General features: G+C 44.6%; 1 protein-coding gene across 3 annotated transcripts in view; it reads right to left on the bottom strand.

Annotated features, from left to right (window-relative positions):
- VGLL4 (vestigial like family member 4) overlaps nt 1-15,322 on the bottom strand; it is a 106,272-nt gene that overhangs the window by 55,718 nt on the left and 35,232 nt on the right. The window contains exon 1 of one of the 3 annotated variants that reach the window (XM_088472719.1): nt 1-467. The exons of the other annotated variants lie outside the window; for them this stretch is intronic. Coding sequence (XP_088328845.1) covers nt 1-82 — 82 coding nt within the window. The 5' untranslated portion in view covers nt 83-467. Of the gene's footprint in view, nt 468-15,322 lie in introns of those variants that run through there. 3 annotated transcript variants of the gene reach the window in all.

Genomic DNA, 15,322 nt, shown 5'->3' with positions numbered 1-15,322 from the left:
CTTCGTAGCACAGGATGCCAATATTGTTGTTCATCTTGTCCAGGTACTGGTAGTTCAACAGATCCATCTTCATAAACAGCATTTATCGGGCTGGCAGGAAAGACCAGCTTTCTCGCTTCACCCACAGTAAGACAGAGGCGGATAGACAGCTTCGGAATAGCTCCCGGCTCTCCCTAAGATTTCACAAGACAGAAAGGCCCAGCCTCCAACAACAAAAGCGGAGAAAAGTACATGAAAAAGAAAACGGGAATCCTTTAAAATAAGTGACAACAGATCTGCCTTGGCAACGCTTTGGGGGTCTCCCGCTGCACCAGACAGTGTTCTTGGGGTTTTAATTTTTTTTTTTTTCTTTTTAGAGAATGAAAAAAAGGAAAGGTGGAAAAAAAAAAAAAAGTGTTGAAGACAAAGCCAGTCAGTTCTCACAGCCCTGCTGCAAGTTTACTGCTCTGACACGCTGTCTATGCTTGGTATGACTCCAATGTAAGTCAGCTTCCTCTCTCCAGCAGGCGAGGCGGAGTGGGCATGCTCACTGAATCCCTGGGGCAGCTCGCATGTCACAGATATTTTCAGCATAAGACCAGCCTCCAAAATTGTTCAGTGTTTGAAAGAGGAGACTGTTGTCAGAGGAGATTGTGATACAAAGCAGAGGCTGCTGTCCCCTAGCCCAGACACAGACACAGGTATAATACAGCAGAGCGCCTGGCAGAATATAAACCATCCTACATTCTGAGGTGTAGGCAGCCTGACTGTGGCTTTTTAGTTCAAAAGAAGTCGGCTAATCGTAGACTGCATTATGTGTGCCGTGCAATATTATCTGATATAACTGGGATGGGGAACTTCGGAGAACCTGCCCAGTCTTTTCCTCTGATAAATAAAAATTAAGTTTGCACTGTTCAGCTCCAAACGTATCAGAGCTATTTAGCTATACAGGTTGAGTCTCCCATATCCAAAATGCTTGGGACCAGGGGTATTTTGGATAACGGAATATCCCGTATTTTGAAATAATTGCATACCATAATGACATATCTTGGGAATAGGACCCAAATACACACACAGAATGCATTTATGTGTTATATACACCTTATACACACAGCCTGCAGGTCATTTTATGCAATATTTTCAATTATTTTGTGGCTCAAACAAAGTTTATATACAGAAATTAAATTCATTTATACCCTAAACACACAGCCTGAAGGTAATTTTATACAATAGATTTAATAATTTGTGCCTTAGACAAAGTTTGTGTACATTGAACCATCAAAAATCAAAGGTTTCATTATCTCAGTCATGCCAAAATACTTCTGTATTTCAGAATATTTGGATATGGGAGACTCAAACTGTACTTCCTTGACGGCACAGCGCTTCCGAAAATAACTTACGCCAGTGAAGAACTTTTCCCCATTAAGAAGCTTTTCAGCATAAGACTTTGGCCCTCATTCAGAGCCGTACGCTCTGAGCAGAGACCATCGCGACCATCGAAACTGCGAGCCGGAGCCTGCGGTTGAGGTTTTCAACCGCAAGCTCCGGAGCGATTTTGGCTCTATCAGAGCCAAAATCACTCCCACTGACATCACTAGTGATGTCAGTGGGTCGGCTTCTGATGGGAGGCGTTCCCGTGGGAACGCCCCCGTCAGGGAGGCATGCCCCCGGCACGCCCACCAAAGGGGGCGTGCTGTCAATCAACATCGACAGCACGCCCCCTTTGATCAGGCACAACGAGCGAAGGACTTTCCTTCGCTCGTCGCGTCTGGCGCATGCGCACGACGGAGCTCCCTCCGTCGTGCGCATGCTCAGTGCAGAACATTGACCCACTTGCGAGCGGACAGCCGCTCGCGAGTGGGTCTGAATCAGGGCCTTTGCCTCTTAAATGCCAGCAGCAACCAGAGAGAATGTAAATATTGCTCTCCATCGATACTGTAACCCATAGGCAACAATGGCTGGGGCCATCAGAGAAAAACGTGCCAGTATACAATCCCAATTGAGGAAAAAAAAAATAAGAACTGTGGTCTGTTGTGTTACTATGTTCAATGAAGGAGATATCTCTGTTCAGGCTTTGTTAAATAGGCTAGTTACTAACATAATTCAGAGGAGGAGCGGATTTAGGTTAATAAATCAGCCCTTAGGTCACACTGCCTTTTCTGAATGCAGAAATTGCAAAGTGAGGGTGTGCTCACCCAGCGTAACATTATAGGGGTCTAGTTACTAAGTAGTGTTAGGAGACAGTGAAAAGTGATAAGTCTGTGATAAGGTGCCAGCCAATCGGCTCCCAACTGTCATCTCACAGGCTGTGTCTGAAAAATGACAGTTGGGAGCTGATTGTGATAAGGTGCCAGCCAATCAGCTCCCAACTGTCATTTTTCAAACACAGCCTGTGAGATGACAGTTGGGAGCCGATTGGCTGGCACCTTATCACAGACTTCTCACTCTGTCTCCTAACACTACTTAGCAATTTATGGGGTCTAGTTACTAACGCCACCTTTACAATTTTCATTGGTCAGTACTTTAGCTGTCACAAATGTATCTCTCTCCAAGCTTTGATAAATACCCCCCCTATGTGTGGGAAAGGGAGCAGGTCATACTGTTCCCCTGTCACAACCGGTGTAATCCTGCTAAGTTCTGTGACAAGGGTAAAGTGTTCCTGTGTCCTTTAATGTAACTAAGAACCACACTTTAGAACAACTATAGGCAACCTGATAACCCTCCGGGGTCTGCACAACTGTCAATAGAGCTGCACATTATTCTAATCCTGAAGAATTTAAAATCAATAAATGTATATTTCATCGATTAAATGTATCTGTAATAACACATCAGCCGGCATTTTAAACGTGTGTTAAAAGCTGTAAACAAATATCACAACAAAGGACCTTCAACTATTTTATATCTCCTTCATCTTAAAACTTTTTTTTTATGCAAATTGGGAAATTGGTGCTGCAAAAAGTTATATAAAACTCATTCTTGCAAACATTACACATCATTGTTTACAAAGTCAATCTGAAAAATGTTGTGATGTGTAAAATAAACCACAAAAACAACGTTTATATAGAAGAGGCATGAAATATACATACTTTGCTCTACAAGACTTCCTGCACTGTAATCTCTCTGTGGTTCCAAGCTGTACAGAGTGCATGTTACAAATTCAGGGCGCTGGGTTCATGGCAAAATGTGTTAAATGTTGGTTTCTAATTGCTGTATAAGTAACTTTGTTGACCAGGGACATCTTTGAGACTAATATTTCAATCTTGAAAATTATAATGGATTTTCAAAATTAGGAGGAGTTCTGTGGTAATGAGAATGTGCCGGACAGTGGCGATGAGTGTGCACAGTAGCAAGCACTAGTGTAGCTAATGGAGATCAGCAGTGAATACAATGCACAGAGTATGGCAGAGATTGCTCACATCGAAGTGGAGCAAAGTGCACCCTGTGTATAAGAACACTAGTGTGGAATACAGTGAATGCTGCACAGTAGTAAAGATGAGAAAGGAGAGAAAGACCTGGTGAAGAGGCGAACCACAGAGAGAGTAGCGAGAGTGTGTGCGCGTCACAGAATGGAGAGACCGAGACGCACGCACAGAGTGACGAGGGAAAGAGAGCAGGGGGAAAGAGAGCAGGGGGAAAGAGAGCAGGGGGAAAGAGAGCAGGGGGAAAGAGAGCAGGGGGAAAGAGAGCAGGGGGAAAGAGAAAGAGAGTGGAGAGACTCCAAGAGAGAGGAAGGGTGGAGGGAGCAAGAGTGGATAGGACTATGTATTAGTGAGGCCAGAGCTGGGCAATGAGTGCAGGGGATTTTTATTGTGTCTGCTCACACACCAGGATGTGGTTTTCTTACAGGACCTCACTGAGAGATTGCAGATGTTTATACAGATGCAGTTGAGTCATCACAGGGAAGATCTAGATCAGCAATCACAGTGGTGGGAATTAAAAGCATATATGTAGAGATATACACACTCTACGTACAACATACCACACCACCCCTCCTGCCCCCCAATATATTAGACACACCCATACATATTAGTTTCTAGTGTAGAAAAAAAAAGTGAGTATTTCCCACCTGTCAATAGTGAATACATGATCCTGCTTCTAACTGCTGATGCTGGGAGCTTGCGCTTCTTCCGCAGTAGCTGCCAGGCTGGCTCTATGCCTCCACTTCACATCATGTTCTAAAGGAAGATGGCTTTAATAATACAATCTAAACTAATCTGCTCAAATGAATATACTAGCGCCAGGAATATCAACACCCCCCCCCCCCCCCTCCCCTGTAGAGTCATTCACACCATATCACAGGACGGAGTGCCCCAGTGTGGCATTCTATTAGGGCTAGCCTCTGATTGTCTCAGCACCAGCTAGACAAAATCAAGATGATCCCCCCCATGTAGTGCAGTGAATCCACAAGATTCAATGGTTTACTAGTTCCACAAAAAAAAACATTTTTTAAACTATATAGCGAAAGACCTTATTATCTGCGAGACTTGGAAACCACATGAATGCAACCTCATGGAGTCAGCTATTTAAGGAACTAATATCACATTTAGGGGCATATGTATCAAAGCTTGATGTGAGATAAAATTGTGATATATATATCACCAACCAAACAGCTCCAAGCTATCATTTCTTAAACACAGCCTGCTAAATGTAAGTTAGAAGCTGATTGGTTGGTGATATACATCTCACATCAAGCTTTGATACATATGCCCCTTAGTAACATGTAACACCTGTTATAACTATATTATACTTCTCAGAATAATGCACTGCTTTGCAAACCTGTTTTGACGTTTTAAGGAAAAACATACAGCCATAGTTATCATCAGTTATATATTCAGTGTAGTAGGACAAAGAAATCCACTTCCAGTAGGGCAGCTCCCCCTGGAGTTCATCTCTGGAATTCAATTTTTATTCATGTATGTGGGCTGATATTTAGTATCCTTAATGAAACATTCCCCAAATCTTTCTAGGAAAATATGCAACCAGTGTGTGGTGCTATAGAGAGGTCTTCAATAAAACAATTAAAGATAGTAAAAGGAGAATTTTATGTGGCAAAATTCTTGATCTCATAGGAATCAACTGGAGTTTAATAATATTAAACACACAAATAAACACAACTGCTCATAATCTGCAGACTGGCAACTAAGGGGTCAATCCAATTAGGTGTGAATTGCGAGTTTGTTTCATGAAACTTGCAGACTTCGCACAAATCCGCGCTCCCGAGAATCCAATTAAAAATGCCTAGGCGCGGTACTCGCAGCGGAGGTTTGCGATTTGACTGTCAAATGCGATGTAAAAGTAGTGCATGAAAAAGTGGGAAGACCATCCTGGACCCCACTCCCCCCCCAAAATGTATAATTTTGTTAGCAGGACCGTACAGAAGGCTGTTTGTGGGCATTAGGTGTCAAATGGCTGATTTGTGTTTTGTTTTGTTTTTTATAAAATGCAAAAAAAAAAATTATTAAAAGCTAAAAATTTCGTTTAATCTCAAACGAAAGAAATGAAAAAAATGAAAAAAATGCAAAAAAAAAGGTGATTTTTGGGTTACTTTGAAGAATTGTAAGACAATGATAAAAATTTTTTTATATTTCTTCAATTCAAAAAAAAAAAAATACTGTAATTAAATTTGGGTGCCTAAACTAACTAAAAAAGTTGATTTTGGGGTAATCTGAGGCCATTTTTTTACCCCACAAAATGACATGTACTTATTGGACTAATTAAGCTAATTGGCAACTTCCAATTGCCAAAGTAGTCATATGGGGGTGGGGGGTGTCCGAGGGGTTATATAGTGTGTACACCCAATTCATTGCTCAGGCCGCGTCTTCCCATCGAACCTGCTGCACATCAGATGGGAAGATTGATGTATGATATGGTGTATGAATACAGTAGTTGTGTGTATGCATGCATGACTGCACAACCGCACAATATGCTGGACAAAAGTGCTATGTTTAGCATAGTACAGAAGTGACTGCAGAGCAAAAATACACTTGCGAAACCTTGGCGCCATTCTAGTGATTATGGGAGTCGATTTACTAAGCTTTGTTAGGCGATAAAGTGAACGGTGATAAGGTACCAGCCAATCAGCTCCTAACTACCATTTTTCAAACACAGTCTGTGACATGGCAGTTAGGAGCCGATTGGCTGGTACCTTATCACCATTCACTTTATCTCCTAACAGAGCTTAGTAAATAGACCCCTATGTGAGTAAGGGCACATCTTTATCTTTGTCATTGTTCTGCAAGATGATCGGATAGTATGTACAGGAGCAACGATTAATTGCTCATCATTGGGCACGATATATTTTGTCATCACAGAAAAATGAAGTGCCACCTAAGTGACAAAAACCCTAATTTATGTTACTTAAGTGGAGCATTAGGGAACTGGAACCGAAGAACCTTTACAGCAGAAGTCTTCTACTTATAACATTTATTTATATTGTTCTAGCACAATCAGCAGAACTTCACAATTGGGAATAGAACGGTAATAACCAGTCTACTTTTATAAAACAGACAAAACAGTGAGTGGGCCCTGCCTGCAAGCAGTGACGTCCAGGGGCACATTGCATGGAACTGAGACCCTGATTCAGAGCCGGACGCTCTGACAGAGCGCTCGCTCTGAATCAGAGCGACTTTTTTTCTTTTATAGAGCGGCCTCCTGGCAGCTCGCATTCTGTGGGTTTCCACCCACAGCTAATGCGAGCGGCCAGGATGATGGTCGCGATGGTCAAGACCATCGCGACCATCGGGCTTCCAACAAGACCCTTGTGGTAGGGTCTTATGGCCGCAAGCCCCAGAGAGCTTTCGGCTCAAACAGAGCGCGAAAGCTCTCCCACTGACATCACTTGTAATGTCAGTGGGGCCGCACCCAAACGGTAGGCGTTCTCATCGGAACGTCTCCGTCTGGGCAGCCACCCCCCCAGCCCGCCCACCAAAGGGGGCGTGCTGTCACTCAACATCGACAACACGTCCCCTTTGGTGCGAGATCCGAAGCGACGGATGGCCCGTCGCTATCCGGGTCTCGCGCATGCGCACGACGGAGCGCATGCGCTCTGGGCCACCATCGACCCGGTTGCGAGCGCTCAGCGCTTGCGACCGGGTCTGAATCAGGCCATGAATCCCCCACTACGAAGGCTCAAACGGCCAAGCCCTCTCTCAGCATCCACCTACTTTAAAACAGGGAGCCATCTCACCAAATCTGCTGCTCCAAAATGTAAATGCATCTATTACCGCAGCTTACAAAAATCCTACCAAAACGAGTATTGGGTAATTTTTTCTTTAACCTCTCTAACGCTACGTATGTATTTCCCGTACGCACCTTCCATCCTGTTTTGTTGGATGAAAACTGGTCAAAAATCGACAGAGCAATTTTGGGCCAAAATTGCAGTGTGCACACAGTTGGCCGTTCTTCCAATTGTTCTTGTGATGCTACACCAGGGGCAGCGCCACCTCTGTGGGTGATACAATAGGGGAGTAAAGGTCGCAAGTATGATTGTATAGGTGTGTACGCGTAGGTGTGGTACGCATAGGTATAGGTGTGTACGCATGTATCGGCATTGTGCTCAGGACTTCCGATCGGGAGTTAAGGCGACTGAAACATCGAAAGAGTGATCGCTTAAGCCAGGCAGAAAAGGACATATAGGAAACGGCCTTAAAAGAAAATATTTCCCTTTAATTAATTTAATGCTGGCTACAAGTATATATTCTTTTCAATTAAATATTGTATTGCAGAAAAAGAAATAGGACTCAAATAGCAAAGGTGAAAATGTTGCTATCACCTCTGTATTAGTGACCATGATACTGTATATGGCGTCCCCGCCACCACCCTTCCTCCTCCCTTCACCTGTGACAGAGCAGCCTGTTTATGCAGGATCATATATGTCTCCAATATGTATATAACCATTACCATACCATGACAGAACTTGGGAGTCTTTGCCATTGTATTTACATTTACTGGACTGTTGTTCCCTCTTATGAGCAATGGCAAAAGTATTCAGCCACCTTGGCTTTATATCTTTTTTGTTACACACAAAAAAAAAAAATTACAGGCAGGGGCGCCATCAGGGGGGGGGAGGGACTGCCGGTCCTCCTGTCCCGGAGAGATAGGGGGCCCGGGTGGCAGCAGCGAGGAAGAGCATCGCCGCTGCTCATGCACTACTATGGACCTGGCCGCGAGCCAATCGCAGCTCGCGGAACGGCAGCCAATCAGGAGAAGCCTCTCAATAGTATTCAGCTGGCCACGAGCCAATCACAGCTTGTGAAACAGCAGCGAATCAGAAGCGGCTGCTCCTGATTGGCTGCCGTTACGCAAGCCAATCACAGCCGGCTCCATACTTCTAATGCTGCAAAGCAGATGCTTTTTCTCGCCGCTGCCACCCTGGCCCCTCTCTCAGGTAATTGTATGTTTACGTTGACCCTGTCTTGTGCCCCGACTCGAATACAGCCAGCCTTCCCTAAGCCCTCTCCTTCCTTCCCTGCCCACCCACCCTGTCAGCCTTCCATGCCCTCCCAGTGCAGCCAGCCTTCCTTTCCTGCCCACCCACCCCCAGTGCAGCCAGCCTTCCTTCCCTGACCACCCCCCCAGTGCAGCCAGCCTTCCTTCCCTGCCTGCCCCCCAGTGCAGCCAGCCTACCTTCCCTGCCCCCCCCAGTGCAGCCAGCCTCCCCTCCCTGCCTACCACCCAGTGCAGCCAGCCATCCTTCCCTGCCCCCCCAGTGCAGCCAGCCTTCCTTCCCTGCCTACCCCCAGTGCAGCCAGCCTTCCTTCCCTGCCCCCCAGTGCAGCCAGCCTTCCTTCCTTGCCCACCCCCACAGTGCAGCCAGCCTTCCTTCCCTGCCCACCCCCCCAGTCCAGCCAACCTTCCTTCCCTGCCTACACCCCCCAGTCCAGCAAGCCTTCGCTGCACTACCTCCCCCTTCTAGTCCAGCCAACCAGCCTGTCTTCCCTGCGGCACCCCTATGTCTAGCTAGCCTGCCAGCCTTCTCTGCCCTGCCTCTCCCCTAGTCCAGCCGGCCTTCCCCGCCCCCCCCCAGACCAAACCATCCTTCCCTGCCCTTTGCCACCCCAATCCACTTCCCTGCCTTGTGCCCCCCCATTAATATCCAGTCTTCTCTATCCTGTGCGCCCCCTCCACCATGTCTAGCCATCCCTGATTTACACACCAATTGATGCCCCATCCCCGAAGCAGCTCCACCCACATTATCCACAAGTCCACCCAAGTCTGCCCTTGCCCATTCTGTCAGTACCGGACAACAAAATTTCTGATGGCATCCCTGATTACAGGCTGTAATCTGAATTTTATGTGATGGATCTGCACAAAATAGTCTAATTTGGTGAAGTGAAATTAGAAAAATATATATAAAAAAAGAATCTTTATAAATAAAATTCTGAAAATTGGCATATGTAATCACCCCCTTTGCTATGAAGCCCCTCAAAATTTCTGGCGCAACCAATTACCTTCAGAAGTCACATAATTAGTGAAATGAAGTCCACCTGTGTGAAATCTAAGTGTCACATGATCTGTCAGTATAAACACACCTTTTCTGAAAGGCCCCAGAGGCTGCAACACCACTAAGCAAGAGGCATCACACCATGAAGACCAAGGAGCTCTCCAAACAAGTCAGGGACAAAGTTGTTGAGAAGTACAATTCTGGGTCGGGTTATAATAAAATATCCAAATCTTTGATGATCCCCCGGAGCACCATCGAAATCCATCATCAAATGGAAAGAACATGGTACCACAACAAACCTGCCAAGAGAGGGCCGCCCACCAAAACTCACAGACCGTCAAGGAGGGCATTAATTAGAGAGGCAGCACAGAGACCAAAAGGTAACCCTGAAGGAGCTGCAGAGTTCCACAGCAGAGACTGGTGTATCTGCATGGGACCACAATAAGCCGTACACTCCATAGAGCTGGGCTATATGGAAGAGTGGCCAGAAAAAAGCCATTACTTAGTGATAAAAATAAGATGACACGGTTTGAGTTTGCCAAAAGGCATGCGGGCGACTCCCCAAATGTATGGAGGAAGGTGCTCTGGTCAGATGAGACTAAAATTTTACTTTTCGGCCACCAAGGAAATGCTATGTCTGGCGCAAAGCCAACACATTCCATCACCCCAAGAACGCCATCCCCACAGTAAAACATGGTGGTGGCAGCATCATGCTGTGGGGCTGTTTTTCAGCAGCAGGGACTGGAAAACTGATTCAAGTTGAGGGAAAGATGGATATTGCTAAATACAGGGATATTCTTGAGCAAAACCTGTTTCAGTCTGCCTGCGATTTGAGACTGGGAATGAGGTTCACTTTCCAGCAGGACAATGACCCGAAACATACTGCTAAAGCAACACTCGAGTGGTTTAAGGGGAAAGATTTAAATGTGTTGGAATGGCCTAGTCAAAGCGGAAACCATCCAACATGAAAAAGCTGAAGCAGTTTTTCCTTGAGGAATGGGCAAAAATCCCACAGGCAAGCTCATAGTCTTATCCAAAGCGACTTGCAGCTGTAATTGCCGCAAAAGGTGGCTCGACAAAGTACTGACTTTAGGGGAGTGAATAGTTAGGACAACATAACAGAAAACTTCAGCGTGCATAAGTGTCGTTTTGATTCACTATATATATATATATATATATATATATATATATATATATATATATATATATATATATATATATATAAAACACAACTTCACAGTTGTAGGCATGTTCTGTGAATGAAATGATGCACACCTTCAAACAATCCATTTTAATTCCAGGTTGTGAGGCAACAAAACATGAAAAATGCAAAAGGGGTGAATACTTTTGCAAGGCACTGTAAATAGTGATTAATATACAAACTTGCTAAACAATAACCACAGTCCCGAAGAGACTGAAATCCTTTCAATCAGGCCCACAGCTAGGAACCTTGGGCCATTTAGAAAAGGACGGAATTGCAGAGCAGCACACAAGCGACTATGCAATTCCATCCATTTATAACTCAAATGCAACAAGAGGTGTCTGATGGAAACAGACACCTCCTTGCTGCACCTGCGATCTCAGTGCTGCGACCGAGTTCTCAGCCTGTGATCAACATCGCAATCATCAGTCCCTGATAGTTGCCCCTTTGGCCAGTCTGTAGTAGCTGAAGCTTACTGCAACCTAACCAGGTCCTGGCAGTTTGCGAGTCCAAATCTGTGTCCACCAACATAGGCCGTTGCTGCTTAGGAGGGTCTTCGTACGAGATCGCAGAACTGGTCCTGTGCATGCGCAGACCACTCACCATCGGAGATGAAGGTCTTTGAATCAGGCCCTGTATCCAGTGCTTAGATATTGATCCAACATGCTTAGTATTTTACCCCCTTGTCATGCAGCCTGTGCCATGTACTTATTACCTAGGATTGTTCTAAAGATTTGGAAAGTAAAGAAATATATAGAGCAAGCTATACAATGACGCGTAAAACAAGTGACAACATAGTCTCCGGCCACTGCTCTGTGCATTAAGTATCTGATTAAGTAACCTTTTTTGATAGGACGGCGTGTGCAGAGACTGTATTAATTCCTGGTGAATTATGATTGACAGTGGCTTTGTTTGTACACCAGCTGTTTATTACTAGCAGACAACCTGATAATATAATTCACCTACCTGAGTTCCATGTAATTATTGCCTATAAGCAGGAGAGTGCTCCTAATAGTGTTAAATAAGTGATTACTACATACTGGATATTATACAAATTGTAAGGATATTAGAAGTCATTGAGGTGTTTTGTGACCATATAAAAAAAAAAAAAAAAAAGGCACAAGGTAGAGTACCACGATTTCTGCCATTGGTAATTGAATAAAAGTATAGAACGCTATAAATTAAGTGCAAGGTTCCAATATGCAACTGCGAGCATTGTAGCTAATTACAGCAGGGAAAAGCTTGCTGGTTTATCCTCACACCTTTATGGATGCATGCAGAAATGATAGAGGCTATCCAACCAGCATTATAGTAGTACTAATTGATTCACCACCCCTAATGCAAGTTTTCCTAATGAACACTGATGCAATTAAATTATACAGATATTATGTAGTTTATTACTATATAAGTAATTTCATTTATCTTTATACACAAGCTTCATAATAGATTTATTCTAGTACATTTAACAACATAATTGTTTTAACAGATAGAGAATTAAAACATGACAATTTATATTCGGAAAGATACAAAAACACTACATGAATCCAGCATGTCTGTTCGCGTGTTTGTAACGCCACCTAGTGTAAGCCATTAGTATAGCAGGAATTCCTGAAATATTTCAACAGTCTGTCTAGTAACCTGCAATAAACTGTGAGGAATCGAACGCAAATATTTATATTCAGACAGACACTGGACTGTTTATAACTCAGGAAGTGATCTGGAATAGAAGGTCTTATCCCAAACACACGACTCAAAGGTCATAAGCATTTGGAAAAATAGACTGTAAATCAGATTCTGTGCTCTGATCCTCTTCACTGTTAAATATCACGGTATTTACTACTTTTCTTTAACAGCCCTTTGATTACAAAAAAACAGGAATTGATTTAATAGGGAGATTATGCTGGAAAGATGCATATTTAAAGTTGACTTAGAATTATTTTGCTTTAACGTGCTGTAATTATAATACTGCTTACATGTCAAAGAAGTGCTGTTGAGTATTAGCATTGCGCTGTGAAAGTCTGTAAAAAATCCTTACTCATCAAGGGTCATCTATAAACTGACTAAACAGACACGCAGACCTCGGGGTGTAGTTAAGGTACTGACAGTCACAAAGTGGGCAATCAGCTTGTCGGCAGCGTGATGTCAAACACTTTACCAGCACGGTACTAATGTTACTTAAACCATTGTAACCGTGTCGGCAGTTTGAGTTTATACATGATGGTAAAGAATAAATGTGTAAAAAGTGTTTAGCAGCCCTACTGGTCATATGGTGCCTACACACTCGATGACTCTCAAACGATGCAATGCCGTCAAAGATTTTCGTTGAACTCTCCGACAAACAATATCGTGCAATCTGACCAGCGACCTTAAGGTGCATACACACTAGATGATATGCTCCCTGAGCGATATCGTCTAGTGTGTCCCCGGCAGGCTGTGCTCAATGTCGTTCATGACATTGAGCACAGCCGCTGAACAATATCATTAGCGATATCGTTCAGCGCCGGGCTCTCTCACCCATTCCCTGACATGCAGCAACCTGACGAGGTCGTCAGGTTGGCCTGCATGTCAGCCCGATGAACGAGGATGACGAACGACCCGCGGGAACGCGCGTCGTCGTCATCGTTCATCTTTTTTGTGTTAAAAATGGACGATAAAGTGGACGACTGAACGATATCGTTATCGTTCAGTCGTCCACTTTAATCGCCCAGTGTGTACGCACCATTAATCTTGTTAATGAGACTGCCAGATCTTACTGCATGTAGGAAAGATCTGAGGATACAACCAACGACCTGCGGGACCGCGCATCTGCCTAGTTATCGTTTGTGGACAATGCGCGGTTTGTCGTTCCGATGCGTCGGAATCAGCCAAATCGGGCAAAAAATTGTGTAATGTGTAGGCACATTTAGGCTGGGTACACCACTGACAGCTTTGCTCAATGATGCTAGGGACTAGACCAGCTTAAAGACGATCCCGAGAAATTTGATTTCAAGAACACACACAAAATTATTGAGCCAAGAAGCACATCATTGCTGATTCATACACAAACATCCACAAAAGGTGAAGTTTTAACATGAACTATCCGCAAGAATCGGAACCCAACTGTTGGAATTCCTTACACACTACGCTTTAATTTACCATCGGGTCCCACGAATGTTGTGCAGCATTGCTCATACCAGGACTCGATGTCACTGGTTTTGGACCGTCCACCAGTCACGGTGGCAGCGTAAATGATCAGAAATTGGCTTTTCAGTCCGATTATTGTAAAGTGTGTACCCAGCTTTAGTCAGTAGGTTGCGGCAGATATAGGTGCGCACTGGTGTTAAGAGAACTGTTTTGCCGGTGATTCAGCCAATCTGAAAGCTTTGTGAAAGGCAACACTGGAAACTGAGCGCCTTATTCAGCAAGGATCGTAACTGCGAACACGCACGCAATCTGCCGATCATTACGCACTGCACATGCGTACACGTTGCAGTGTGCAAACGCTCTACTGCGATCGGGACTGCAGTGGCTACGCAGACCCAATGCTGAGTGATTGGCAGGAAGTACCGTTTGTGGGTGGTGACAGTCAGAGAAATGCAGGCGTGCCAGTGCGTGTGAACGCCATTACAGTGGTGTGCATAAATTATCTACTGCGACGGTATACGCAGCTTGAGGACTCATAGCGTGGAATGAAGTTTTCAATTTCTGAGTAAGGTCAGAGCTTGTGCAAGTGTGCGTGAGGCTGCGATGGTACTCGATTGTACCGATGGTTTTGCAGTCTTGCTAAACATTACGGATGTGTGTAAGGTACTTGGGTGTCCTTGTGTAGTGCTGCGGCATAGCGATCGCAATGAATTCGCATACTGTCACAGCTGAACGGCGTGCGTAATCGCAATTTCATTCGCAGTTGTGTTCCTTGCTGAATCAGGCCCTGAATCCTGTGTAACACCTTACAAAATAACATTCACGTCACAAACACTCTGTCCTTACCATTACTGTTCTGCGGTGGAAAATAAGATAGAAAATTGGAGGTTAGGGATAGGGGGTAGAAGTAGGTTAGTATATACTTACCTTTGACGATCGGGGTTTCCTCCTCTGCCGGGATGCTGCTGTCGGGATTCCAACCGCTGGCCATGGTTCCGGCGGTAAATCATACAGATTCCCCATTTAGAGACATACAACCAAGCCTTAAGTGCTTTTTTATTTACAAAATGATGTCCTGGGAATTCCCCACATAACATATTATATAACTCAATGCATGTGGATGTAGAGTGTCCATCAAATCAACAACTTCGCACAATGCGAGGGCAATACCAAATGGGTGTTATAGCTGTCCACAATAGTCAAACCAGGGAACTACAGAGTCCTTAACCAATAAGCTCAGTCAGCCTATCATGAAGGTGAAAGGTGAAGGCTGTTCCAATCACACCACAGCGATTGCACTGACAAAGCGCTGCATACAGTGCACTGGTGTGTCGGTACCAGGGCTTCTTCGCTTTCATGACACGATCCTTATTGCTTTATAATATTGCAGGGACCTGACCAGAAAATGTGACACTGCCCAACAGCAGCAGAGCACAAAACGAGGCACGCATGGGCAATTTGCATTAAACAGAACAGATACAGAGAGACAGGGGATCACTGGACAGAAATATTACTGGGGATTGAAATGTGCCCCCTGGAGGCAATATGTGGAAGTGCACACACCTTTATGTCCCCAG

This window comes from Taudactylus pleione, unplaced genomic scaffold (assembly GCF_031769625.1).
Source record: "Taudactylus pleione unplaced genomic scaffold, aTauple2 ptg000128l, whole genome shotgun sequence".
NCBI lineage: Eukaryota > Metazoa > Chordata > Amphibia > Anura > Myobatrachidae > Taudactylus > Taudactylus pleione.
Note: the sequence above shows the minus strand (reverse complement) of the source record. Positions and strands in the feature narration are given on the sequence as shown.